The sequence below is a fragment of the Papilio xuthus genome, unplaced genomic scaffold (assembly GCF_000836235.2).
Source record: "Papilio xuthus unplaced genomic scaffold, Pxut_1.1 DF828142.1, whole genome shotgun sequence".
NCBI lineage: Eukaryota > Metazoa > Arthropoda > Insecta > Lepidoptera > Papilionidae > Papilio > Papilio xuthus.
In genome coordinates, this window is record NW_013530507.1 from 5,765,702 (window position 1) to 5,791,311 (window position 25,610).

General features: G+C 34.4%; 2 protein-coding genes across 3 annotated transcripts; one reads left to right on the forward strand and one right to left on the reverse strand.

Moving 5' to 3' along the window:
* The first annotated feature begins 1,386 nt into the window (after positions 1-1,386).
* Positions 1,387-5,183, forward strand: Mthfs (methenyltetrahydrofolate synthetase). 2 transcript variants are annotated; one of them, XM_013307113.1, is made up of 5 exons: positions 1,387-1,522; positions 2,326-2,455; positions 2,815-3,067; positions 4,050-4,174; positions 4,901-5,183. In XM_013307113.1, the coding sequence occupies exons 2-5, from the start codon at positions 2,339-2,341 to the stop codon at positions 4,991-4,993; spliced, it is 588 nt and encodes a 195-aa protein (XP_013162567.1). In that variant the 5' UTR covers positions 1,387-1,522; positions 2,326-2,338; the 3' UTR covers positions 4,994-5,183. The 2 variants fall into 2 exon arrangements, with proteins under 2 accessions (XP_013162567.1, XP_013162566.1); XM_013307112.1 differs by lacking the exon at positions 1,387-1,522 and adding an exon at positions 1,633-1,756.
* A 1,660-nt stretch (positions 5,184-6,843) lies between these two features.
* On the reverse strand, positions 6,844-25,604 carry LOC106114034 (uncharacterized). Its single transcript, XM_013307109.1, has 5 exons — positions 25,533-25,604; positions 24,363-24,493; positions 23,429-23,657; positions 22,977-23,190; positions 6,844-7,054 (listed from the first exon to the last, which is right to left on the reverse strand). The coding sequence occupies exons 1-5, from the start codon at positions 25,547-25,549 to the stop codon at positions 6,857-6,859; spliced, it is 789 nt and encodes a 262-aa protein (XP_013162563.1). The 5' UTR covers positions 25,550-25,604; the 3' UTR covers positions 6,844-6,856.
* Positions 25,605-25,610: the final 6 nt, after the last annotated feature.

The window sequence follows — 25,610 nt, forward strand, 5'->3', positions numbered from 1 at the left end:
GTGGCATTAAACGTGTTAAATTAGATGTTACTTTAGTTTTTTCTTTATATCTTAGAAGACTTGGTATTAAAAATTAACCATCAACCTGCCCTTATACCTACGTAGGGTCAGCACAGTATGCAATCCTCCCTTCCTTGGCATATCCACTTTCACACAATCCATCCATACATCTTTCTCTACCTTTGTAGCCATCCACATTTAATCTCAATATATTAAAAAGCATCGCAACAAAACGCTATAGCGAAAGTGACGCATTATGTACACAGGGTAATCTGTCTCGTGATAAACTTGCCTTGTTATACTGGAAAGTAGATTCACCTTATCTCTTTTGTTAGCACGCTCGCTTACCTCTACATTTATCTATTCTACAATATGCTAACCAACTAAAAACCAACGTTGCTTCAACTAAAAACCTGCAATATAATGTAAATGCGATGTTACACCAAATTGCACTTTATTGTAATCGCATAAAAGTGAAAATAACCTGTAACTGGAGTTGTTAATCGTTTACTAAAACAGACTCCGTGTATTTTAAGTGATTTGTATGAAATATCTACACTAAGACACTACTTAAGATGTACAGAATTTTCTTTCTTTTCTTCCGATTAATTAAAAAAGATAACCTTTTATTCATAAATACATTGAATGTAGTTTTACATCTCACTTCTTATCTTATCTTATTATCTTACTAGTATTATGGATGCGAATGTTTAGATGGATGGATGTTGGTTTGAAGGTATCTCCGGAAATATGGATCTCGCTGAAATGAGATGTAGGACATAGTCTGGAAGACCATATAGCCAACTTATTAAGTTTATTTTTAATTCCGGACAGAGTCGCGGGCGACAGCTTGTACAATATATATTACTAGTACAAGAGTTATGTAGTCGAAGTAACAACAAAATGAAACTGCGAGCAATTGTTGTATTGCCAATATTGAAAATGTTTAACACTTCGTCGATTGCCAATAAATTATAAATTTATATCAAGAGCACGATATTTAATAGTAACTATACTACGTGCACTAGCACGCTTGTATATAAATCAACCTTATATTGCATTTCAATATATTTGTGTACTTTATTTCTTAGTTCGGTTTTTAGGTTATAAAAAAAGAGAGAATATTAGAGAATGTATGCAAAGTGTTAATAAAATATGATTATAGGTTTCATAAATTTGCATATTTTTTGATTTTTTGGTAGTCAATACACTAAAAAGAAAATATACTTACACTGTTTTAAATAAATTTTGTTTTCTAAAGTAAACCTGGATATTTTAAAAACTACAATTTTGACAGTCACGCCATCTACCTTCAACAAAATGGAATATCAAATGTCACAGTGTCTTCGTCAGTAGTGCAGCCAGTTTAATATAGATGTCGCTGTTTTGTACTTTTGCACTCATAAAAGTTAACACGTTTGTTTTGGTTGAGATACTAAAGTGAGATATAAAACAATAATAAATGAAGATAAGTCAGTGCAGTAGTGTCAATCACGGAATTGTAAGAATATCTCGTGAACTGGTAAGTTTCCTTTACATAATAATTCAGTTTAACAATAATATGCCTCAGATAAATTTTATTACCATGAATATAGGTGAAATAGAATTATTGTGTGTCTCTTTCGTACGTACGTGAACAAACGTAAACAACCACTTGCTTAGTTTCAATTTAACGCTGATATTTTGTCGTTTTGAGAATAAAAAAACTTTTTAGGTTATTTCTTCAATAATGGTTTTAGAGAGCGTCCATGTTTAGGTATGTGTAAAGAGATATTTAATCACAAATAATATATTTATAACTCATTTAATGATTGATTAAAGTTTTGTAGTCGTAATTGAATGAGGTCAGTAAACTCGAGATAATATTTTAGGGCAAATAAGAAGTCAATACACATTACGCCGATTAAAAGTAATATATTTTGTTCTATTAAAATGCAATAGCAACTGTTTATTGCGAATCATTTATTTATAGGGACAACGTTATTTATGAAACAAACAGCTCAAAGACGATAACGCAAATGCTAGGATATGTTTTGAATTTCTGTCCAGTTTCTTCTGGTTTTATGCTCTTTAATCCAATAATATTTTATCTGTAGACATATTGATCTTGTGAAATATAAATATTTTAATCTACCATGTTAGTTACATTAGGGACTAGGAACTTAAGACTGTCTTGTGGCTTTTCACAGCCGTTAAATTGAATTTTGTTTGCTCTCTTGCTTTGTAACAGGGTCATGCTTATGGTATTATATTTTTAAGTAAATGTTCAACGTTTTCAAATATGTCATTATGTTAAGTATTAGCAAGTTTCTTATTTCTTTACAGAAACATTATCACCATGAGTAGACTGACACCCAATCCTGCCAAAGTGTTGATCCGCGAACAGGTAGCCGCCAGGATCGCAGCTCTATCCACCGAAGAAAAGAAGAGGCAATCCAAAATTGTTTATGATAAGGTACTTTGTAAATACATAGAGGAAATGCTTCAAACAATCTGCAAATTTGTGGTAAAAATTGTTAGGGATGACTCCAAACAACGGTTCACGTATAGCGATCGTCAACTCATCACGCACCAAACGATTGCTTGAAATATTTAGGTAGATCCTTAATATGGTTCCGGTGCTTTACATTGGTGATCCTGGGACCATCACAGTCACACTTGAGATTGACCACCGACGGGGTTTCAGTGAGTAGTCACATAAACCTATCTTTCTGCTAAAAGGCGAGGTTTCTTACGAAGATTTCTCCCCGATACCAAAAAAATCCTTTGGAGGTCGTTAAAATATAATTAAAATTTTCTTCATTTTTCTTTTAGATTGTTAACCATCCATGCTACAAAAAAGCGAAGAATGTAGCGATATTCATGAGCACGGATCAGGAAGTTGATACCGCGCCGATAATAGCTGATATAAAAGCTAAAGGGGGCGCTGCGTTCGTGCCGCAGTATGCGGGGGGCAAGATGAGGATGCTGAAGCTGGAGTCAGGTGATGAGTCAGCCATGCCTCTCACCAGGCACGGTATACAGCAGCACAGCAAGGAACAGGTCAGGGATGACGCACTGGATATTGGTACGTATGACTTTAACCATAGACATCCATAGCCAAAATAGTAAGTCCATAGAGTTAGGCAAAAATCAAGAACTTAAATTTGGCCTGGTCTTTGTACCCGTTGGTTTCAAGTTTCTTCTTACTAATATTATAAATCCGAAAGTTTAGATGGATGTTTAACAGTTGTAGAGCCCGCTTTAACATCTTCACACGAATTGTCCCGGCTCGCCCGGTGAAATACCACGACCACACAGAAAACAGGCGTCAAGTGGAAGCAATTCTGCGTTTCGTCTGATGAGTGTGCGTCCCAGAGGCCTCATTTAGTCCTCTTTCCATTCCTACCCTTTTTCTTATAAGGAAAGGATGGGAAGTGGAAATGGACTTTCCGGATGAGAGTATGCATGGAAAGGGAAAATATTTTCTTTCTGTGCATCCTCTTCTCCGTCCGTAGGCAACGCATACGCAATCGCGTATGTCTATCGGCCACGGTCACTTCGCTATTTCAACGATGGTTAGGTGGCCGCTCGGTCGTTTGCCACCTTATGATATAAAAAAATGTTCCTTGTAGGAAAAAGGGATCTATGAAATTTACTAAAGATATCGAAAACAATCTGAAGGAACACATAGCCTAACTATGATCTTGGAAATGTGTACGGTGCCAGTGGAATACATTTGTTTAACATATTTCCTCGTAATTCCATTGCAGTTTGGCACATTATTGAGCATAGTCGCGAGTGATATTTATGGCTTTACTAGCTGTCGACCGCGACTCCGTCTACGCGGGATGAAAAATAGATGTTGGCCGACTCTCAGACCAACTCAATATGCTCACAAAATTTCATTAGAATCGGTCAAGCCGTATCAGAGGAGTATGGGAACGAAAATTGTGACACGAGAACTTATATTTAAGATTTTAAAATTCAGCGCAGACCAATACGCTAGTAACTTTAGTAACAAAAGCTAATAACTTTAGAACTACCAAACATAACTTAGATTATTTTAGGTCTAGATCTGATCATAGCACCGGGAGTCGCGTTCAGCCGGAGTGGTGGCAGAGTTGGACATGGCGGTGGATACTACGATAAATATATCACCAACCTACGACAAAATCCAGACACAGCTCCAAAAGTAAGTGTGAAATACGTAATGACTAGAAATATAAAAATAACAAAATATTTTAGAAAGTTGTTGCCTGACATTTCTTCTATTTGGAATTAAAATCTACATCCAAACACTTATTTTAATTTAACTCTCTTAAATTTTTATATCTTAAACCGTACAGCCATTTTAAAGTTAGTTTCAAAGACAATATTTTTTTTTAATTGAAATAGAATAAAAATAAATGTTTCCTTACGTTAAATCTAATAATTGGCATAATAATACATTCATCTTACTAATATTATAAATGTAAACTAGCGGACCCGACAGACGTTGTCCTGTCTACACGTCTTTAATTTGAATATTATTTAAAATTTGACACTGCGATGGTAGCGCCATTTAGCATTCCAAAATCAGCAACTACTAATAAATTAAAAATTAATTAAAAAAACATTGTCCAGCGGACAAAATTGTGAATCTAAACCATTCCCAGATCCCCTTGAACACACACAAAAAAGTTCATCAAAATCGGTCCAGTCGTTTGAGAGAAGTTCAGTTACATACACACTCACAGAAGAATTATATATATAAAGATTAGGATGGATGGATGTAAGAAGGCCAAAACGACTCAACAGATCTTAATGAAAGTCATAGATGTAGAACATAGTCTGGAAGAACACAAATTAAGCATTTTTTTAATTCCGTACGAAGAGTCGCGGGTGAATGCTAGTTAAGATTAATTAGTGTCTTCCACAGGTGGTAGCAATAGGCTTCAAATGCCAAGTTCTAGATGATGTCCCCATGGACCCTCAAGACCAGAAGATTGACGACATCGTGTTTGCTGACTGAAATTTTACCTACTCGTATAAAATTAATATTTGCATCCCTGTCATTCTCTTTGGAAAAACTGGGACAGCAATATGTTTTATTACAACTAGAATTTCAAGGTTTGATGCCATAAATACTCTTTAGTTCAATATTTTTTATTAGACAATTTTTTATCTATCTTTTAATGTAAATAAAATATTATAAATTTAGATGTCTGACTTTTATTTTAATATATTTCTAATGTATTAATAAATCTTACTAATATTATAAATGCGAATGTTTAGATGAATAGATGTTTGTTTAAAGGTATCTCCGGAACGGTTCAACGAAGCTCGCTGAATTTGACGTAGATGTAGAACATAGTCTGGAAGAACACATAGACTACTATTTCGGTTTTTTTTCTAATTCCGCGGGAACGGAGTCGGTTATAAATAATAAAAAAAATGCACCACAAATATATTTTATTCATAAAAAAATACGAATGCACTTTGTGCAAATACATTTCATATTAAAAATATCGCTTAATTAAAATTGAATTTTTACATCACCAATATTCATACTAAGGTACAAAGATCACAATTTATAAAGATCACATAATTTAATCGATTAATTACAATAATTAAAATATATTTTCTATTTACTTATTTAAAAATGAATATGACTTATTTAATATAGTTATGGCTTATTGTGTTTAAAAAAACTAAAAAACAGAAATTAACACAAATATCTTGAATCAACATTTGTTCATATAGTTAAATAAATGGATGTGTTTTAATACAATTAAAAAAATAACTTACTACTAAATTAAAATTAAAAATGGAGACCATAGACAAAAATATATGTTTATCAAATTAGACTTAACTATTAAATTCGACTCTATTTTATTTATGAACGAAACGTGAATCTGACATCTGTCAGTTTTATGTCATTCGTTCTTGCGCCTCAAACTCCTTTTTCCACTAAACTTTAAACCGAGCAAGACCTGTGCGAATAAAATTCGACTGTCATTGGTAAAGACATGATAGGGATGTCCCAAAATTATCGATAAATTGCAAATTATAGAAAATCAGCAATGCCTTTTTTAATTCGTCTTAAAATAAAAAATTTATTAAAATAGGAATTTAAACACAAATGCCACGTAGACTTGCATCATCGAGTATGTTCTGCGTTTTTCTGCTCTTCTTCTAATGCCTCTCCATTACTGGAGGTTGGCCGCCATTGTCGTTTTATGCTCCTGAAACATAATTTTGATGCGTGAAAATGCTAAAGGAATCTCTTTAATAATGCAATTAAAACTTAGTATTTATTTAACAAAAGTCAAGAAATATAAAGATGAGCAAGATTACACCTTGAACTATGTCATCAAGACATTGTAAGAGTAAGTTTACATTACGCCATCACAAAGGTGAACAACTAAACCGCATTTTTTCGCCAAATTCGGTGAAAATATTTTAAGTGGGCGATAGTTTATTTCTCACATAAATTAAGAGCTCAGCTGAGTGGACACGAAAGCTTTCTAGGTGAGCTCCTTTTGGTTAAACCAACTTATTTATTGTTACACAATTGCACCTTGATTCTTACTTGTTTTGTTGAATGTGAAATTATTTTAAGCAATTGTGAAAGTATACCATAAATTTAGCAACTCTGCATACCACTTTATTTATAAAGAATCAATCCCAAAACTAAAAAATATTAGGGCAATATTTACTATCATTGCTTTAAACCATTTCAAATAATTTGACGTACTTCAAAATAATGGAATACCGAATTTAACACTCTTGTTGCTTTAGTATAAGAAATCTATACTCCTTAGTCTCCTAAGGACCAGTTAACTAGGATTTAGGGGTTCCCTTTAACTGTTCTAACCTTTCAAGTGCTGACCATTCAACGCAGCACAGCTCCAAAGACCCTCTGCCCTCGTGACATGAGCAGCTCAACAGCGCATACGGCGGCCAGTAGCAGCAACAGTGCGGTCACCGCGAGCACGGCACGGCATCGACGTCGACGACGCTCACCTCGAGCCAATCGTCGCGCGAGAATCTCACCCCTGGCGCCATCTAGCGTGAACAGAGCGCTGGCGGCCTGGAAAGAAATTATAAAATCGAATTTAGTTGTTACACATCAAACAAATATTATTTAGTTGAATTAATGATAAGGGGAAGGGATTGGCTACTGAAACACAGGGCTTAGATCTAGTTCAGAAGCCAAGGCTTACTCATAATTGGATAAATGCGTCTTACAATAAAGCATTTATATATGTAACTGATGTCCGCGGCTCCGTCCGCGTGGATATATAAAAAATCTTAATTAGTGTAGTGTGTTCTTTCAGACTATGTTTTATACGTATGCCAAATTTAATCGAGATCCGTTCAGCCGTTCTAGAGATATCTTCAAACACCTATCCATCCATCCATGTCATATCCATCTAAACATTCGCTTTTATAATATTAGTAAGTTAAATAAAAAGCAGTTCTTCCGTCCGTCTCCTGGCTCTAAGCATATCCGTAAAGACGTTCTTGAGTTATAAATAGTGTAACTAACACGACTTTCTTTTATATATATAGATTACTTAACTTAATAAACCTGCTAATTAAGTGACTAAGTATTAGTAATTAATATGCAATCACATCATTAAAATAGACATTGTGCAAGTTCTAAGTGATATATATAATTGATTTAAGCGTTGGTTATCTCTTAAGACATTGAAATTCAATAAATTTTGTGGCGCCAAATAAATGGATGTTGATTAATATTTCTACCGTACATTTCCATTGTCGTAACACTTTCATATCTCAGTTTTCATACAGTATTAGACTTACGATAAAACTAGTTGTCGCATGCGCGACTCTTTTCGCGGGGAATTAATAAAAAAACTTAATTAAGCCTATGTGTTCTATATCCGTTGAGATGTTCCAGAGATACCTTCCAACATCCATCCGTCCAAACTTTGACAATGGAAACACATATTAAAACTTAGCTTTTATGATGATGCCATGAAATAACCTATTGTAAAATAATTGAAAAACACATAACTACCTTCGTCGGCCGCACTCAAGCAATAAAATACAATGATAAAATCGGTCAAGAACATGAAATGAGAAAATTGCAGCGCGTGAAAAATTATAGACAACATGTATTATAATAAAATTATCAAAAGAAATAACATTCCTATTTACATTATAATATCTTTGATTCGTAATAAAAAAATAATAGCCTTGAAATATATATATTTTTTAAATACTAAGACCTAAAAGTGCTTGTAATCATGCATTTTTGTACAAAATCTTACTAATATTATAAATGCGAATTTTTAGATGGATGGATGTTTGAGCGTATCGTCGGAACGGCAGCATGGATCTCGCTGAAATTTGGCGCAAATGTAGAACATAGTCTGGAAGTAAATATAGACTGCTTATTAAGTTTATTATTAATATCTCGCGGACGGAGTCGCGGGCGACAGCTAGTAAGGTATAAAGTCTGTAAAAAAGTAAAGAAATACATCTTAATATGTCAAAGTTCATGTTTTGTTTTCTTTTTGCAAAGTTAAGGTCGAGCTTTAAATCTTGTGACCTCGACCCTGAGGTGTAGGAATTTATTCTCATATTTTATTAAAATTTCACCATAAACAATTACGACCGTTGACCAAAAAAAAAAAAGTATAATTTATAAAGAAAGTAAACGTCAAAATAAGTTGAAATCAATTTAGCCAAGGTGAAATAAACATACGAGTTTTATAAAAACACAACAGCACAGTTGCCAGTAATTTTTAGTATAGATAAAATATACTAAAAATTACTGACAACTAAAAAAATGCACGTCAACCTTATATTATGAAGAAATAAAAATAAAAAGAAGGTTCTATGTAAAGTAACAAGTAAAAAACTATTTATACGTGATAATGATAAAAATCTCATAAATATTTTATTCAGTTGCCAAAGAAACTGATAGTAAAGGGGTCAGAGATTGATTTTCACCCATCTGATAACAACATGACACATTTTAATGTACCACCGATTCTTAGACTATATGTTGCCAGGTTTACTGAATTTCGTCATAATCATAAGCTTTTATAAAACAAATAAAAAAAAATATTTTACAATATAAAATAATGTCCGGGTGCGATACCTTTAAGAGTTACATTGTTATTAAGCCGAAATTTAACATAATTGCGCCTCGGGCTGCAATTTGGCGGGAATTAAGTATAGGTTATGTCAAACGTCAATGTTGGCCTTTGTCAAATTCGAAAGAAACGTTTAATTACGGAGCTACGGGCAACACTGGCGTCAGTTAAACAATACCTTCCAATGAAACCTTCGAGCCTTTGACAGCTGATGAATTTAATATTGCGTACATCGTACCCTTTTGACGCGAACGATAGGTTACATTAAAAGGCAAAGATATTATGATCTATTCAGCCACATAAATAAAATAACTTAGAAAACAAGACTTATAACATCGTTACGTTTGTTTGAGTCTTCGTATTTTAAAATAAGCCTCAAAATGTAAGGCCATCGGGCATTTTTAGAACAATACCTTGTTAAGTCGGATGCAACATAACACTGACAAAATAATTTTCAGGTTAGTTACTTCATCTTTTTGACATCTCGTATGGTCGTTGAACAAATACAATAACATTAGGAAATATGTTATGATTAGAAATCCAAAATATAGAAATCAAATACAATATAAGATAAAGACAATGATAATTTTATAACTACGTATCATGAACAAGATGATTTAGTCTTACTTTATGCTAGAAGGCTAAAGAAGTGAAAAGACCGTTAACCTTAGTGTTTGGTTTGAAGATATTTCCATAACAGCTAAACAGTTTTTATGGTGATGAACCAAAATAGCTACGACTGATGTCTTAAAGTGACCACTGTATAGGGAAGTAACTAGAATAAATTTGATGTACTGTTTGTGTGTCTATTTTATAATGATTGTGAGTTATATTATCTTACTAATATTATAAATGCGAATATTCGAATGGATCAATGGATGGATGTTTGTTTGAAGGTATCTCTAAAATGACTTAACGGATCTCAATTAAATTTGGTATATATATAGAACTGGAGATCATATAGGCTACTTATTAAGTTTTTATAAATTCAGCGCGGACGGAGTCACGGGCGACAGCTAGTAACATAATAAAAGCAACAGTATATGTAACTATAAATAGTTTCTCAGACCAAAGTTATAAATTAAAAGCAATTTATAACAAGAGATTTGAATCAATAAATGGAGTAATTTGTTGGCACTTGCCCCCGGCACGGCGCGGGCGTGAACAATGGGCGTTCTGACGTCTAAATAAAAAACATGACAAGCACAAAGTGGCTGAGACTAAAGAAATGAAAGCAATAAATATGGACACCGATCAATTTTGACCTGATTACCCTAAATTGGTACCGAACGAGCCCACGCGAGGGCGACGCGATCCTTTTACTGTAAAGGAAGGCTTTTGAAGGCTTCCAAGCATGACGTGGGAGCCTTTAAGAGTAGAGTGAATAGGCATTAAGCTAGCGTATACCATCTTTCGACTACATCACTTCATCAGGATGGATCGTGGGCAAGCGTTAGCTTATTTAATATTTAAAAAATCTCAACCACTCTCTTTTTCAAGACTGAAAATTACTTAGGACTTTAACTGCAACTATCAGAGTCGTCAATAATTAAAGGTTACCCTTAGTGTAGGTTTAATATTGTCTACGTATCCATTATACGACTTGCTTGCTCTTGATATAAAGAGTTGTAAAGTAAAACCTTATTTCAATTGGTTAAATTGGCTCTATCTTATTTGCGATAAAAAAATCTTCCCAGCTTTACTTTGCGGTCTGTCGAAAACCCTTAAACACTGTAACACGAATTTCCAAATATCTAAATTCTCGGTAAATTTCATTATTTAATAAATTTTTAACAATATCATAATTAGTTGTTTAACTTACATATGTTCTCATTTAACATTCGTTGACAATAAAAACGTACAAGTTTTCCCACGCTGAGCTTTTACAAGTTCATTAAATACTAAACTGTGCTCGTAAACCTAGTATAAGGATTATTTAGGTATTTGCATACAAATTACACAATATAGAAACTTATGTTTATTACTTATTAACATATCTCGCTAATCTTACAATTAAATGCGAATGTTTGGATGGATGTTTGTTACAAGGTATCGCTAGAATCTGCATGATTCTCGATGAAATTTAGTACAGATGTAGATGAGATTTTTTTTTATATCATAAGGTGGCAAACGAGCGAGCGGCCACATGAAATCGCTGAAATAGCGAAGTGACCGCAATTGCATATGCGTTGCCTACCTTTCATCGACGGAAGAGACGATGCACAGAAAGAAAACATTTCCATGCATCCTCTCATCCGGAAAGTCCACTTCCACTTCCCATCCTTATAAGAAAAAGTGTAGGAAGGGAAAGAGGACTTAATTAGGCCTCCGGGACGCACACTCATCAGACGAAACGCGGAATTGCTTCCACTTCACGCCTGTCTTCTGTGTGGTCGTGGTATTTCACGGGGCGAACCTGGCCAATTCGTGCGAAGATGTTAAAGCGGGTTCTACCACTGTTAAAAGTAGATGATGAGAATACAGTCTGGAAGAATATAGGCTACCTATGATCCCGATAATATGTACAGTTTCCGATCGATTCACATAACTCTATAACTTCTTAACAATTCAACACATCTTATCGAAATTTAGCACACATATAAAACTTAGCTTCGTGTAGCACATGAGATAAATTACACCCTTATTTTAATTCTGAGTAGACGAAGTCGCGGGCAAAAGCTAATTATTATTATATTTGTAATCCGGCTCGAAGGACCATATGTTGAGCGAGTGGACTGTATGTTGTAATGAAAGGCTGGTTGGTTGCTGATGATTATATTACGATGAAAGATGATGTACAAAATAGACAAATATGATTGATGTGTCGGCGCGCGGAGTGCTGAAGCGCAACTGAAGGTCGCGGTGTGAGGGGGCGCGGGGCGGCGGGTGAGGTCTGGAAGGGACCCCTACGCTGCTTCCCCGCCGGTGGTGCCGTAGTACGGAACAATAGGTTATAAATTAAAATAAATTCCAGCTTGATACCTTCACGCGTTTTTGAGAAAAAGGGTCTTGACAGACAGACGTACGGACAACAAAGTGATCCTATAAGGCAGTCTTTCCCAAAGTGGGCGATAACGCCCCCTTGTGGGCGCTGCAGGTTTCAAGTTGCGGGTTATAGTAAAAGTTTCGTTTAGAATTCTCCGTTAATATACATATATAGGTCACAACAATTAATTAATTTAAGTTGAAGTTATAGTGGTTTTCAAATATGTGAAATTATGGGGGCGCTAAAAAATATTTATTCTCAAAGTGGGCAGTAGACAAAATAAGTTTGGGAACCACTGCTATAAGGGGTCCGTTTTTTCCTTTCGATGTAACCCTAAAAATGAATTTTAGAAGCAGAAACTGAAAAGCAAGTAATAAAGCTTGTACAGAAATGGCATTACAAGGAGATTTTGGTATAATTTCGATAAAGGTCGTTTAAAATCGTACCAAAGTCAATCGGTACTACAAAGGTATACTTTATGATTATTAAACTGTAATATATTTAATCATCAATTAAATATCGGCCATATAAAACGCGATTAAAATCTCATTTGTTCTTAAACGGGTGATGAAGGTCGAACAATTAGACTAACAATAAATTTTACATCGGCATTGCGAAATCGTAATATTATTACAATTATTTGCTTTTAATAATAATCAAAGGCATTAACGTCACGTACCAATATAGTCATAATATAACTGGAAGCAATGACACTAATAAAAACAGTAATAAAATTCACTGAAATCATTAAAATTTGATAGTTTTATTTAAATATGAAATTTATAGTTGCAATTCGAAGGGACAAAGTTTATATAAACTGTAGAAAACAACATAGCAATTTTATTAAAATATGTTGCAAGACTTCGATTTAAAAAAAAAACTTTCATAATTATTCAATAATTTTTATGATTATTTGAAATTAAAAGACAAAATCAGACTCGATGTATCTTATATATAAAATTCTCGTGTCACAATTTTCCTTCCCATATTCCTCCGAAACGGCTTGATCGATTCTCATCAAATTTTGTGAGCATATTGAGTAGGTTTGAGAAACAGGAAATATTTACAAAGAGTGTTGCAATGCTATAAGGTTTCACTCAGCTTTGTATGCTGGGTGTTCCTCTCTAGACCACTTAGCGCTGATCTTCCGTGAAACCTCATAGCGTTACCGCACGCTAATACCACATCAAAATGACTTAGTCAACTGTATGTAGATTTTAAAATGACTTAAGAATATCCGTTGTATATCAAACACTAATTGAACGAGTACGGATGACTATCATTACTCTATCCGGTAATATACTGATAATTTAAATCCATTAAAATATATATTTTGTAAATAGAATTTGTCAATTTTATACAAGGTCGGCCAGCAATTGCAATCAATGTTGCAACTCGTTAACTTTTAATTTATTATTTTATTTGTTTTCGTTACATACAAACTTTAATTTACATATGATGGTACAGTGCCGTTCAAACTTTTTGGTGGCTCGGATTATTGCAAGGGGAATAAATAAAACAATTTTAAGTTTCGCTACGACCTATATGAAAGCATGCGCACGGAACACGTAAGCGTGGGCCATCGTTAAGTTTGAATCTTGGACCTCATCAGGCAAACCTTCTCCTTAAGGAGGGTCAGCATAATTTGTACTTTTGTTCTATTACCTCTATCAACAGTATTTCGATCCCTTAAGTATATCCTCTTTCACACAATATGTCCATATCTTCTCGTCTTTCTCTTGTTGTTCACATCATCATTAAATGATTCTTATTTATAACATCTTTAACTGTCGTCCGCGCAGAATTAAAAATAATTTAAGAAGTAGGCTACGTTCCACATCTATGTTATGCAGCCGTTGTGGAGATACCTTCTAACAAACACCCATTCATTCATCCATCTAAAATGCAATAACATTTTGCTTTACAAATTTACTGGCTTACTGGTCGACAGTATTCTTAACTTAATCCCTTCTTATACATCTCAAGACGTATGTATTTAGGTACAAATTATATATAGCTCAATAACAGATACAATCACATTTGAACTCCGCGAAGTGACGTAACATATTATTAGCTACCGTTAACGCAACGCTTCATTGTGTCCATTTCAATCAAACCATTCGCCGGCCTTCGGTAGGGTTGCCAACTTTAAGAAAATTAACACCCTAAAGCCTGGACTCTACCAAAGCAGAGATGTGTGCTGTTAGCTGTGCGTGAGATGTTTTTCAGCTCGGAGGACTCCACCAAAGCGGAGATGTGTGTGGAGTCACATCTCCGCTTCTATCGCGGCATACAAATATTACACATCTCCGAACAGCGATCTCCACTGAAGCTGAGCGGAGAGATGTGTCAATAACACAATTCTATTGGTTGTTTAAAAAACATTTCTTTTCCGTTCGTCTTGTCTCTGTTTTGTTGGAGTCCCGGCCTAATACTGGCCGCTAATAACAAACCAGTGACATATCCTTTTACTCCTTATCAAGTGAAAAAAGACGTTCATTGCATACATTTAAGTAGTAAACTAACGACTTATAGTCAAAACCGTAACAGGAATGTATGCGAAGTGCAATCCCAATCCCGATGTGGCAACCCTAGCCTTCAAAGATGTACGTATTTTACAACTAGGTCCCCATTCGCGTAAATTACCTTAAGCCCACTCAAATTAACCGTTACACAACCGAGAATAAACTGTTTAATTATAAATTGACTAAATTTACATAGAGTGTTTAAATTAAAAGCATATATTAAAGGCTTTTACGCTTTAATTGCGTAAGTGATTTTTAAGAAAGAACCCTCTCACATTTATTCAAACTAGAAATAAAAAAATAAACGATAAGTTTTTAATTGTGCGTGGCTATGATCTAACGCGATTCACGTTGCAAGAGCCACCTGAATGTTATGGCGTTTTCTGATTAAAAATAAAACAAATAAAATGTTTTGTATTGATAGAATACAACTAATATTATAAATATGAATGTGTGGATGTATGGATGGATGTTTGCTTGAAGGTATCTCCAATACGGTTGCATGGATCTCGCTGAATTTAGTATTTTTACTAATTAAGTATTTTTTTAATTTCGTGCAGACGGAGTCGTCGCCGACAGGTAGTAATAATAAAAAAAAGAAAATATAACTTCAACCTACAACCTATAAGGGTTCTATTTATCGTTGATAGCTCGGGTTCAAAGATCACAGAGTAAAAAAATGATCCGCAGAAACAAAGGACATTTGTGTAGTCGTGTAAATATTAAAGTAATGTTACTACAGTTTTAGTTAAATAAATTGTCCGTGCACTTAAAATAAATATACGTAAATTATTCGCAAGAGACAGCGCCCGGTACAATCAGAGGAAAAAGTCTAAATGTAATTAAATATGAGAATTTTGCTGAATTTTTTGCACTAATTAAATATTTTAAAGAAACTTAATCTCTATGAAAACTTGAAATATATATTTAAACTAAGACATAAGCTAATAATTTATACTATATCAAATAAACTATATACTAAAACTAAACCAAACTAAAAATTAAACTAAATAATATAAAAAATCGACACCAAATCGCTACGCTCGCACGATAGGATTCCCAAAAGAAATTTACAATTATAAAGAATAAATTTGTGATAAAACACAATTTTATGGATAAACGTAAGTATAATTTAATCGTTTACTATTTAAACGCTTGACTATAATAAATAAATTTATATGTATTGCTTAAGGGAAATAACTTTAAGTACATATGCATTTGCGAATATTTCTCTATACTTTACCTTTCTATCTAAGTTTGCAACGCTAATTTAAGGGGCATTATAATTTATCTCATTACTAAATAACTCAAGGAAATCCTAATTATAATATAGAGCATCTATTTTTCAAATTGAAGGCTTTACAAGCCTCAAAAACTATCGTTTTGACATTAATTTTGCCAAGCTCTAAACATCTGTCGATATTAAGTATTTTAATAATTTATTTTCATTACTTATAATTCAACATTTATGATTATTTTGTGTGCGATTGTACTTTATCGGGTTTTGAAAACGTCTGTCGCAAGTTGCCCGCGGCAAGGCAGCGCGCGGTCACTGCTCATGCCACTTCTTTGTGACGTTAATTTTCGTATAAAAAAAAAACAAGATGGCCCAAACAACTACGTACGCGAGATATATCATCTATACATTTTTATAGTACGTTTTGTCATGGCTGTGATATTGTTAATTTTGTTGTGACAAATGGTCTTCCTTTTCATATCCAACTCACGTAATTTTGGCATACAATGTTTTATAAATCTTAACGTCGTAACCAGAGTCAAAAATATTGCAAAAAAAATGTTAATTAAAACTTAAAAATAATTCCTAAAATACAACAATAAAAAGATAATATTTCAATCAATTTAGTTAATATTAATACAGACCTTCAAAACTTAAGTTAAAATATTAACAACGTAATTATTGAGATGTAGAAAACAGCAATTATCTATTTATCAACGCTGACATAAATCTCGTAATAAAACATTAAATGCACCACAGATAATATCAAACAATACATCTCGATACTAATTGATCTATGTCGATTAATCGATAAAAACAATATCGATTTTTATCAGACAAAGTGGCATTGCGAAGGATTTAAAGTTTTAAATGTTATTTATTGCTTTATTTAGCTTTAGGGTTAGTATAATTGACGTATAAATTATAACGAAGCGTTTATTTTCAACGCCCACCGGCTATAGTCATATCAATCTGTAATAAAGGGTTGTTATTAATGTTTTTAAGGTCACTTTGACCTGATTTTATACAGTCACATGAGAATTTATTTGTAATTATTTATAAATATTTAAATAATTTATTTAGAATTAATTTTGTACATATTTCGCTAAGTAAATTTTAGGTTAGAAATTTTCAAATTCAATCATAACCTAACTAATAAAATATATAAACTTTGTCAAATAATTATCTGTTTTGCGCCAATTATTATGAAAAGAATCGAGAGCATACATTTATAGCAAATATTTAATTTATTAATTATGCATAAACAAATATAATTAGTTGGCAAATTCATGCGAATTAGTAGCGCAAATAACGTCTTATTTGCCAATAAATATTTATAGCAAATGCTTTTAGAATATTAACAAGGGATATTATTTTCATCAAATAATAAATTTAGAAACGCCAAATACCCTTATAGTTGAGGAAACAGATATTCGATTCCAAATCAAATCCTAGCACAGCGTGAATTGAAATATGATTAAAAAATTAACGGCTTAATAACAATAATTTGGCAAATATCTTACGCCAACTGACATTTTATAATATAAGATGTTTGGATGGGGAAAAAAACTGCTACGATCATTGGATCCCTTAATGTATAGTGACGTGATGATGAAGGATATGTATACATCCTAAAGAAGGAGAGTCTGGTTGCCGGTTGAGCAACCTCTATGCGTCTTGCTAAAACTTTAAACTGTACGTTTCCACTACATTTGCGAGTGAATGTAGTTCAAGAGCGGAATGTGGCAACACAGAAATTGTTTTGCATATCCCCCCCACTAACATATCTGTACTATAGCTACCCACCACCTTATTGTAATGCACTTTGAGACTTTTTTCCTATAAGTGAAAGATATATTAACACACATATCACATCCAGAGAAACACAATTATAAATTTACGAATAGCTCTCGCCTGCAACTCCGTTCGCGCGGTATTAAAAAAACGTAATAAGTAGCCTATGTGTTCTTCCATACTATATTCTATATTTGTGCCAAATTTCAAAAAGATCTTTTAACAAACATTCATACATCCATCTGAACTTTCGCATTTATAATATTAGTAAGACAAGGGTTAATGTTGCGTCACACAAGACACCATTTGCCTGTAGTTTTTATTTTTTATTTTATTGATGGTTGTATGTAAAATATTAATTATGTCACTATCAAAGTTTCCTAACCTTGTAAAAAATTAAGATATTACACAAATGTTACAATTATATTTTGAAAATAATAATACAAAATACAGTTTAAAATAACGGTTAAAACGTTATTTAATTAAGTAGCTGAAAGATTATAATCTTTTAATTATTTCACACCTTGATAGCAATTAGTACAGCTCACTTGATATCAAGTTTGCATGTCTTATAAAGATTATTTATATTTTTAATACAACAAAGTTACAAAGTGTCAAATCACTTTGAAAAAATATGACGCACTTGACTTAGCGGAGGCACTCCCGCACAACCAAACCCTAATAATATAAATACGAATGTTTGGATGGATGTTTGTTTGAAGATATCATTTTAACGGCTGCATGGATATAGATGAAATTTGGCATAAATGTAGAACATAGTCTGGATGAATGCATAGGTTACTAATTCTTTTTTTTTAAATTCCATGCGGACGGTGTCGGTGACTACAGCTTTTTCATAAGTCAATTACAAAAGTGCGTTAGTTTCTTTAATACTATTATATCTTGGTAATTGTCTGAATATACGCATTAAAACACGTAAAATACCAAACTGTTTAATGCTCCACAATAATATGTATTAGCCAAACATCTGTTCATTACCGACAAATGAAAAAGTGTTACAAAAATCTGACAACTCGTCAATTCTACTCCATTTATAAATGTTAAAACAATCATCAATTTTACATGTAATTTATTACACAGGATTTATATTCGTGACTGTGATTTATTATACGATCTTCTCACGCATTCCAATCTGATGTGATTGAATACGTTGACTACTGAACTTAGCATGTACTATAGATAATGGTCATTAGTTGTTAGGGTTCATGTCAACTTAGGGTCGCGGTTTGATATGTTAATGTTCTGGGAAGGTTATCTGCCTCCGTTTAGCATTCTAAAGCGAAACATATACCAAAAGGATCTAATTTTATATCTTACTAATATTATAAATGCGAATGTTTGGATGTATGGATAGATAGATGTTAGAAAGTATCACCAGAGCGACTGCATCTCGCTGTAATTTGACACAGATGTAGAACATAGTCTGGAAGAACACATAGGATCCTAATTTAGCTTTTCTGTCCGGCAAGGACGGAATCGCGGGCAAGAGCTATTATTTTATAACGCAAAAATGCAGACGCAAAAGTGTAATTTTTGTACATAACTACTTTTACAGATCATATGGCTAATCGAGTTTCGTTTGATTGTAACTCTAGTTACACTTTAGTTTTTTTTTTTATATCATAAGGTGGCAAACGAGCAAGCGACCACATGAAATCGCTGAAATAGCGAAGTGACCGTTGCCCATAGACATACGCAATTGCATATGCGTTGCCTACCTTTAATCAACGGAGGAGAGGATGCACAGAAAGAAAATATCTTCCCTTTCCATGCATCCTCTCATCCGGAAAGTCCACTTTCACTCGCCATTCTTTCCTTATAAAGAAAAGGATGGGAAGGAAAAGAGGACTAAATTAGGCCTCCGGGACGCACACTCATCAGACGAAACGCGGAATTGCTTCCACTTCACGCCTGTCTTCTGTGTGGTCGTGGTATTTCACCGGGCGAGCCGGGCCGATTCGTGCGAAGATGTTAAAGCGGGCTCTACCACTGTTAAGTCTTGGAAATTTCGTTAAATTTATAGTATTAGCGTATCTGTGGTTGAATGTTATTTGATATACTTCCAGCAGTTAATTAATTAGGTTATAACTATAAGAGTTAGAGAAAAAACTAGTGTGAATGCACCCTTATAAAATTTGACATTAGCCGTGACCTAAATATTCGAACACAACAAACGCATGCAAAACGCATGCACTGACTCACCGCCTTGACCACCGGAATAACGAATGGGCGGTTTTGAATATCAAATAGGGAATTTTAATATTACATGCACGTCGCAGTGACCAAGTTGCCTGCAATGGTGCAACACAATGGGTGAATGTATGATGTAAATATTCAAAAGGGCCAATTCTTAGAAAGACTTTTCCTGGACAGGCAAAGATACGAAGCTTTTAGGAATCACTATAACACTTTTTAGCAAATTATTCTGCAGATTATATAGAGCGTCCGTGGCTCACAGATTAAGCACTTGACTTGTAATCAGGTCTTGGGTACAAATCCCGCCATGTAACAATATATTTTTCGAAATTCCATTAATAAAATGTACATTTATCCTATATTCTTCCGGTGAAAGAAAAACATGGTGATGTAACCTGCACATATCGAAGAAATTCAAAGATATGTGTGATGTTAACCCGCACTGGGCCAGCGTTGACTATGGTCTAGTCACCCTTAACTTAGGTTAGGCTCCGAGCCCTTCAGTGGAGACATAGTGAGCTGATGATGATCCTACAGATTGACAGTTTTCTAAAAATTTCGTCATAAAAACTACAAGATTCTTTTATACAATATTTTTTTTATGTCATAAGGTGACAAACGAACTAGCGGCCACCTGAAATCGCTGAAATAGCGAAGTGACCGTTGCCCATAGACATACGCAATTGCATACCTTTAATCGACGGAGGAGAGGATGCACAGAAATAAAATATTTACCCTTCCCATGCATCCTCCCATCCAGAAAGTCCACTTCCATCATTTCCTTATAAAAAAAAAGGGTGGGAAGGGAAAGAGGACTAAATTAGGCCTCCTATTTTGGAATAGATTTTGTTTTTAATCCGATGTGTAGTCGAAATAAACACTTTATTTTATTGTAAAATTATTCAAGTATAAATTTATTTTCGTTTGTCAATATAATGTTGTTAACAAACATTTAAGCGTGTCGTGCGATTTATTTTGATTTCACATTGATCATGTGACGCGCGATTTATATCCTTGATGTAATTTACTCGTTAATTTCATTACGAAATATTAAATTGTTTGACCAAACGTGTCGTGGGAAAGTAGGACATTGGAAGAAAGTACGGTAACTAAGATAGTTCCTACGTTTTTTTGGCATATTATAAATAACGGCAAGTGCTAAGACATATGGAACTAAGTAACTATATACTTAGTGATAAGTTCTATGTGTATTTATCTGAACTTTATAGTGATACGTATGATTTCTGTCATGTTTACTGGTACCAGGTCAAAAAAACCTTGTGCGTGCTGCTTACAAGCTAGGATAAGTATAGAACTCTATGTCGTACGCGACAAGAAATTGCCTTAAACAATACAAGGTCTAATTAGCATATAGTTTTAGTACCAGGTCTATAGCCCCTTGTACGGCAGGAATGGAAATAATATAATAAGAAAATCACTTCCTTACCGAACGTGATAAAGCCTAGTAGATAAATTTACTAGGCTTCAAGAGCTGGCTAGTAAATTTCAATAAAGTCAAAGTAAAAAAAAAAACCGTAAACATGTACACCTAAATAATTTTACAGACGATGAAATAAGAGAAAAACATTGGCATGTAGCCATCAAAGAAGTTTTGACCTGAATGTTTCTTTCGACTAACAATAATTAAAATTATATTATTATAAATTCATGGATGCTTAATATCAATTGTGTGAGACTAGCGTCCGATACTTAAGTGCGCATAATTTGCAATTCAATTCACAAGTATGCAAAATCCTCGCATAAATTATAATTACATTTAAAGAGCGTCGGTGGCTCAGTGGTCAAGCACTCGACTTGCAATCTGCAGGTCCTAGGTTCAAATCCCGCCATGTACCAATGTGTTTTTCGATTTCCGATATACATATGCACATTTATCCGACGTTCTTACGGTGAAGGAAAACATCGTGATGCAACCTGCACATATCTGATAAGAAATTCAAAGATATGTGTGAAGTCAACCAACCCGCACTTGGCCAGCGTGGTTACTATGGCCTAATCACCCTTAACTTAGGGTAGGCTCCGAGCCCCTCGGTGGGGACGTATAGTGAGCTGATGATGATGATGATGACATTAAAGTTTCTTGTAACTTGTAACTAACAAGATAATTATAAAATAAAATAAACAAATAATTGACTAAAATACTAAACAAATAGTAACAAACTTATCACCAATATTTGACCTCAAAATATTCAGTTTATAAAATATCTAAAAGCAAGATTCCATTGCCAAAACAATTGTAAAAATATATGTATAATTCTATTTACAAAATAGACGACAATACAAGTTTAATGGCAGTGGAATTACACCCCAAATATCAAAATAAAATAGATATTAGTTTTTCACGTAAGTAATTAATTTTAACGGTTCTTCGTTACATGACAATGTTTTCAAAATATTGGTCAAGTATTTGTCCAAATGTTGGTTCAAATATTTCGTAAGATTGAACAAATAAATGCGATTTAAGACAAGTTATCAAGTACTCTTATTCGTATGATTCCATAACTAAAAGGATACTTATAATTTGTAAGCTATTGAACGCTTGATTTTTATTTTGTACTGCCCAATGCAGTTAAAACGGTACAGATACATATCTATATATATTTATATATAGATATATATATAAAAGAAAGTCGTGTTAGTTACACTATTTATAACTCAAGAACGGCTTTACCGATATGGTAGAAAATTGGTGAGGAGGTAGCTTAGAGCCAGGAGACGGACATACGATACTATTTATTCATTTTTTTCGAATGTATGCCTTTAAGAGCTGCTTTTTATTTAACTTACTAATATTATAAATGCGAATGTTTAGATGGATGGATGGGTGGGCTACACTAATTAAGCTTTTTATCGCGGACGGAGTCGCGGCCGACTTATTTATTTATTTAATATAATCTGTATGTTTAACTCTTCAGTTACAAAAAGGATACGTGATTACGTGTACTTAGCGTGTTGAAATCTGACTTGAACGTCTTGTCTCACAATTGCTACAAGTTTGAGCTAGTAAATACTCTTTTGACTATTAATTGTCAAAGGACAAACTTTTGTACCAAATTACATTTAGAAATGAACATGGTTTTAGTGAACTACAAGGTAGTACTCACCAATAGGGACATTTCGTGCTTGGGACGCATAGTGACGTCACCGGGGCGTACGCCGGGCCCGCAGTATGGCGTAGCGGGGTGTGCAGGTGCCGGGGGTAGTGCGGGAATCTCGTGCAGCGCACGCAATGCTGCGTGCAGCCGTGCTCTTGCCGCGCTCACGCCGCCGGACCCTCGCGCTGCCGCCGCAACCAACTCGCTCACCTCTTTGTCCCATCTGATAGATATAATGTTGTTTAAATAAACATTGTATTAAACATGAAGAACAATAGCAATCAAAAAGCCTGCCACTGGACTCGTTTCACCTTTAAAATTGTTTGGATCTCAACTGTGATCGATTAAATTATGCCATTCAAGAAAATATGGCACTCATTTCTCTTAAGGTTATTTGGATTCAATTCAACAGTACTGGTAGAGACAGATTAATAAAAAATTTGCATATTTCTGTACATTACCTGCATCCACCTAAACAGGCTCTTATGTCGTCTTTGAGGCTTCTGGAGAGCGTGCAGTCAGGACTGTCATCTGAGGTGGACTCTGAGACGCGTGAGCCTGACTTGTCGCAATCTGAGTCTGAAGCAGGTGAGCGTTCCGTGTCGGCGTCGCGGGACAGATCCGGCGTGTACTCTATCTTTGGTAAGGTTGGTGACACACGCCCCGCACTGCCGCCGCCGCTACCGTACCCTGTACCAGGTCAAAAGATAAAACGAACGTCTGAAACTGACGAGAATTTAGATGTCTAAATGTGGGTGTGCAGAGTGGTATGCCGGTGACATCGCATAATTAAAACTGGTACTTAGATACTTGCCGATGAAGATGTCTTCCAATTATTAAACTCGGTGAATCAATAAAAAAAATAAGTTCATAGGTTTAACTTTTAGTAATAACATCGCACGTTCAATACACTTTGAACCATTTTGACAGCAAAATAAATATAATTATCTACACTTGATTATACTAATTCAATGTCATGCATATACTCTGTAATTTAAAACTTATAATTATAATAGGTAAGTTTAATATCAAACAAATATTTGATGTACTGCACAAATACATGTTATTTAATACTGTAATGATTTAAGGTTTTAAGCTATATAATAATTACGTGCAAAACGGCGAAAAATAATTCGATTCTGTAAACGAATAAGAGGCTACCTAAATTATAATCTTACTAATATTATAAATGAGAATGTTTGGATGGATGGATGTTTGCTTGAAGATATCTCCGGAACGGTTAAACGGATCTTGATGAAATTTGGCACAGATGTAAAACATAGTCTTAAAGAATACACTTACACACATAGGCTATTTGTTTTTTTTTCAATTCTGCGCAGACGGAGTAGCGGGAGACAGCTACTAAAAATAAATGCTTCGAGTAAAGGAAGTTACCTGAAGAAGTGGAGGGTGCACGGCGGGGCACACGGGGGGCACCTGCAGGCTCCGGCTCCGCTGGCTCCTCCAGCGAGTCCACTATTATCACTACCTCCTGCTCCTCTTCCTCCCTGTATAGTGGATTAGATCTGGAAATAAAGGTAACGTTACACCACCTCTATTAAATGAACAGGTTATAAGGCGTCTTATTTTGTGTCTATTTGATTTTTGTCATGCTGATGTTTGCGATTATTAGTCGTGTGTAATTCCTGTTCTTGTTCCTATTTATCGTATAGTAGTTAGAGTGGATCTACACGTCTGCATTCTAAAGCATCGGGCGAAGTGAATACATTATTTAGAAAGGCAAGCGTGGTTGCGAGATTTATCCAGTGATTTACGACTTTATATCGATGTTATAATGCAATGTGTAAACTACATAAACAGTCTATGGTAGACGATGCGATATATTGTAGTACCATTTCGAATATTATTCAAATATTACAATTTATAAAACAAACAAAATGACTCACAAAATACAAACTAACTAGATATAGATAATATGTCAAGCTTATCTGAGTCTCTCACCATGGGTTTCTGACAACAAAATCTTATATATAAAATTCTCGTGTCACAATTTTCGTTCCCATACAACCCCGAAACGGCTTGACCGATTCTCATGAAATTTTGTGAGCATATTGAGTAGGTCTGACAATCGGCCAACATCTATTTTTAATCCCGCGCGGACGGAATCGCGGGCGACAGCTAGTCTCTGTATAAAATATGTCGTCATCCCTGTCTTTCACCTTTGACAAAACAAAGATAAAAATACGTTATAAACGGGGATTTTAGTCTCAGAAACTCATGATAATGACGACTTATTATACAAAGATTTTATAAGAAGCCCATAGTTAGTCGAGTAAAAGACTGATAGTTATCTTAACAACAAAGATAAAGAAATAGAAACAATAAGACTACATTTACAGTCACATGCTGAGGGTACACAATACCTGCCCGGACTACATAAAATCTTGGCGCCGCTGCTATTCTGCATTAAATTACCACCCACGTCTTCGTCTTCCACATATACACACAAATGTGAAATCAAAAAAGGTAACATTTCATAATAAGGTGCTAAGTTTTCTGTCACCTAGGTCACAGAGATGACATCACAGAACAGAATAATCTTACCTGAGTACTGGTGACATATCGTCCAAGGCGCATAGGGGGTGGTGCGCTGGCTCCGCATGTGCGGCGGGTGCAGACAGA

Bases quoted from the DNA above. Each gene is read 5' to 3' on its own strand.
- Mthfs (XM_013307112.1), top strand. The intron at 2,456-2,814 runs GTACTTTGTAAA...TTTTTCTTTTAG, and splicing joins CCAAAATTGTTTATGATAAG to ATTGTTAACCATCCATGCTA. The intron at 4,175-4,900 runs GTAAGTGTGAAA...TGTCTTCCACAG, and splicing joins ATCCAGACACAGCTCCAAAA to GTGGTAGCAATAGGCTTCAA.
- LOC106114034 (XM_013307109.1), bottom strand. The intron at 23,658-24,362 runs GTAACTTCCTTT...GACCTGGTACAG, and splicing joins TGCACCCTCCACTTCTTCAG to GGTACGGTAGCGGCGGCGGC. The intron at 7,055-22,976 runs GTGAGTACTACC...ATTTCTTTCCAG, and splicing joins AGCACGAAATGTCCCTATTG to GCCGCCAGCGCTCTGTTCAC.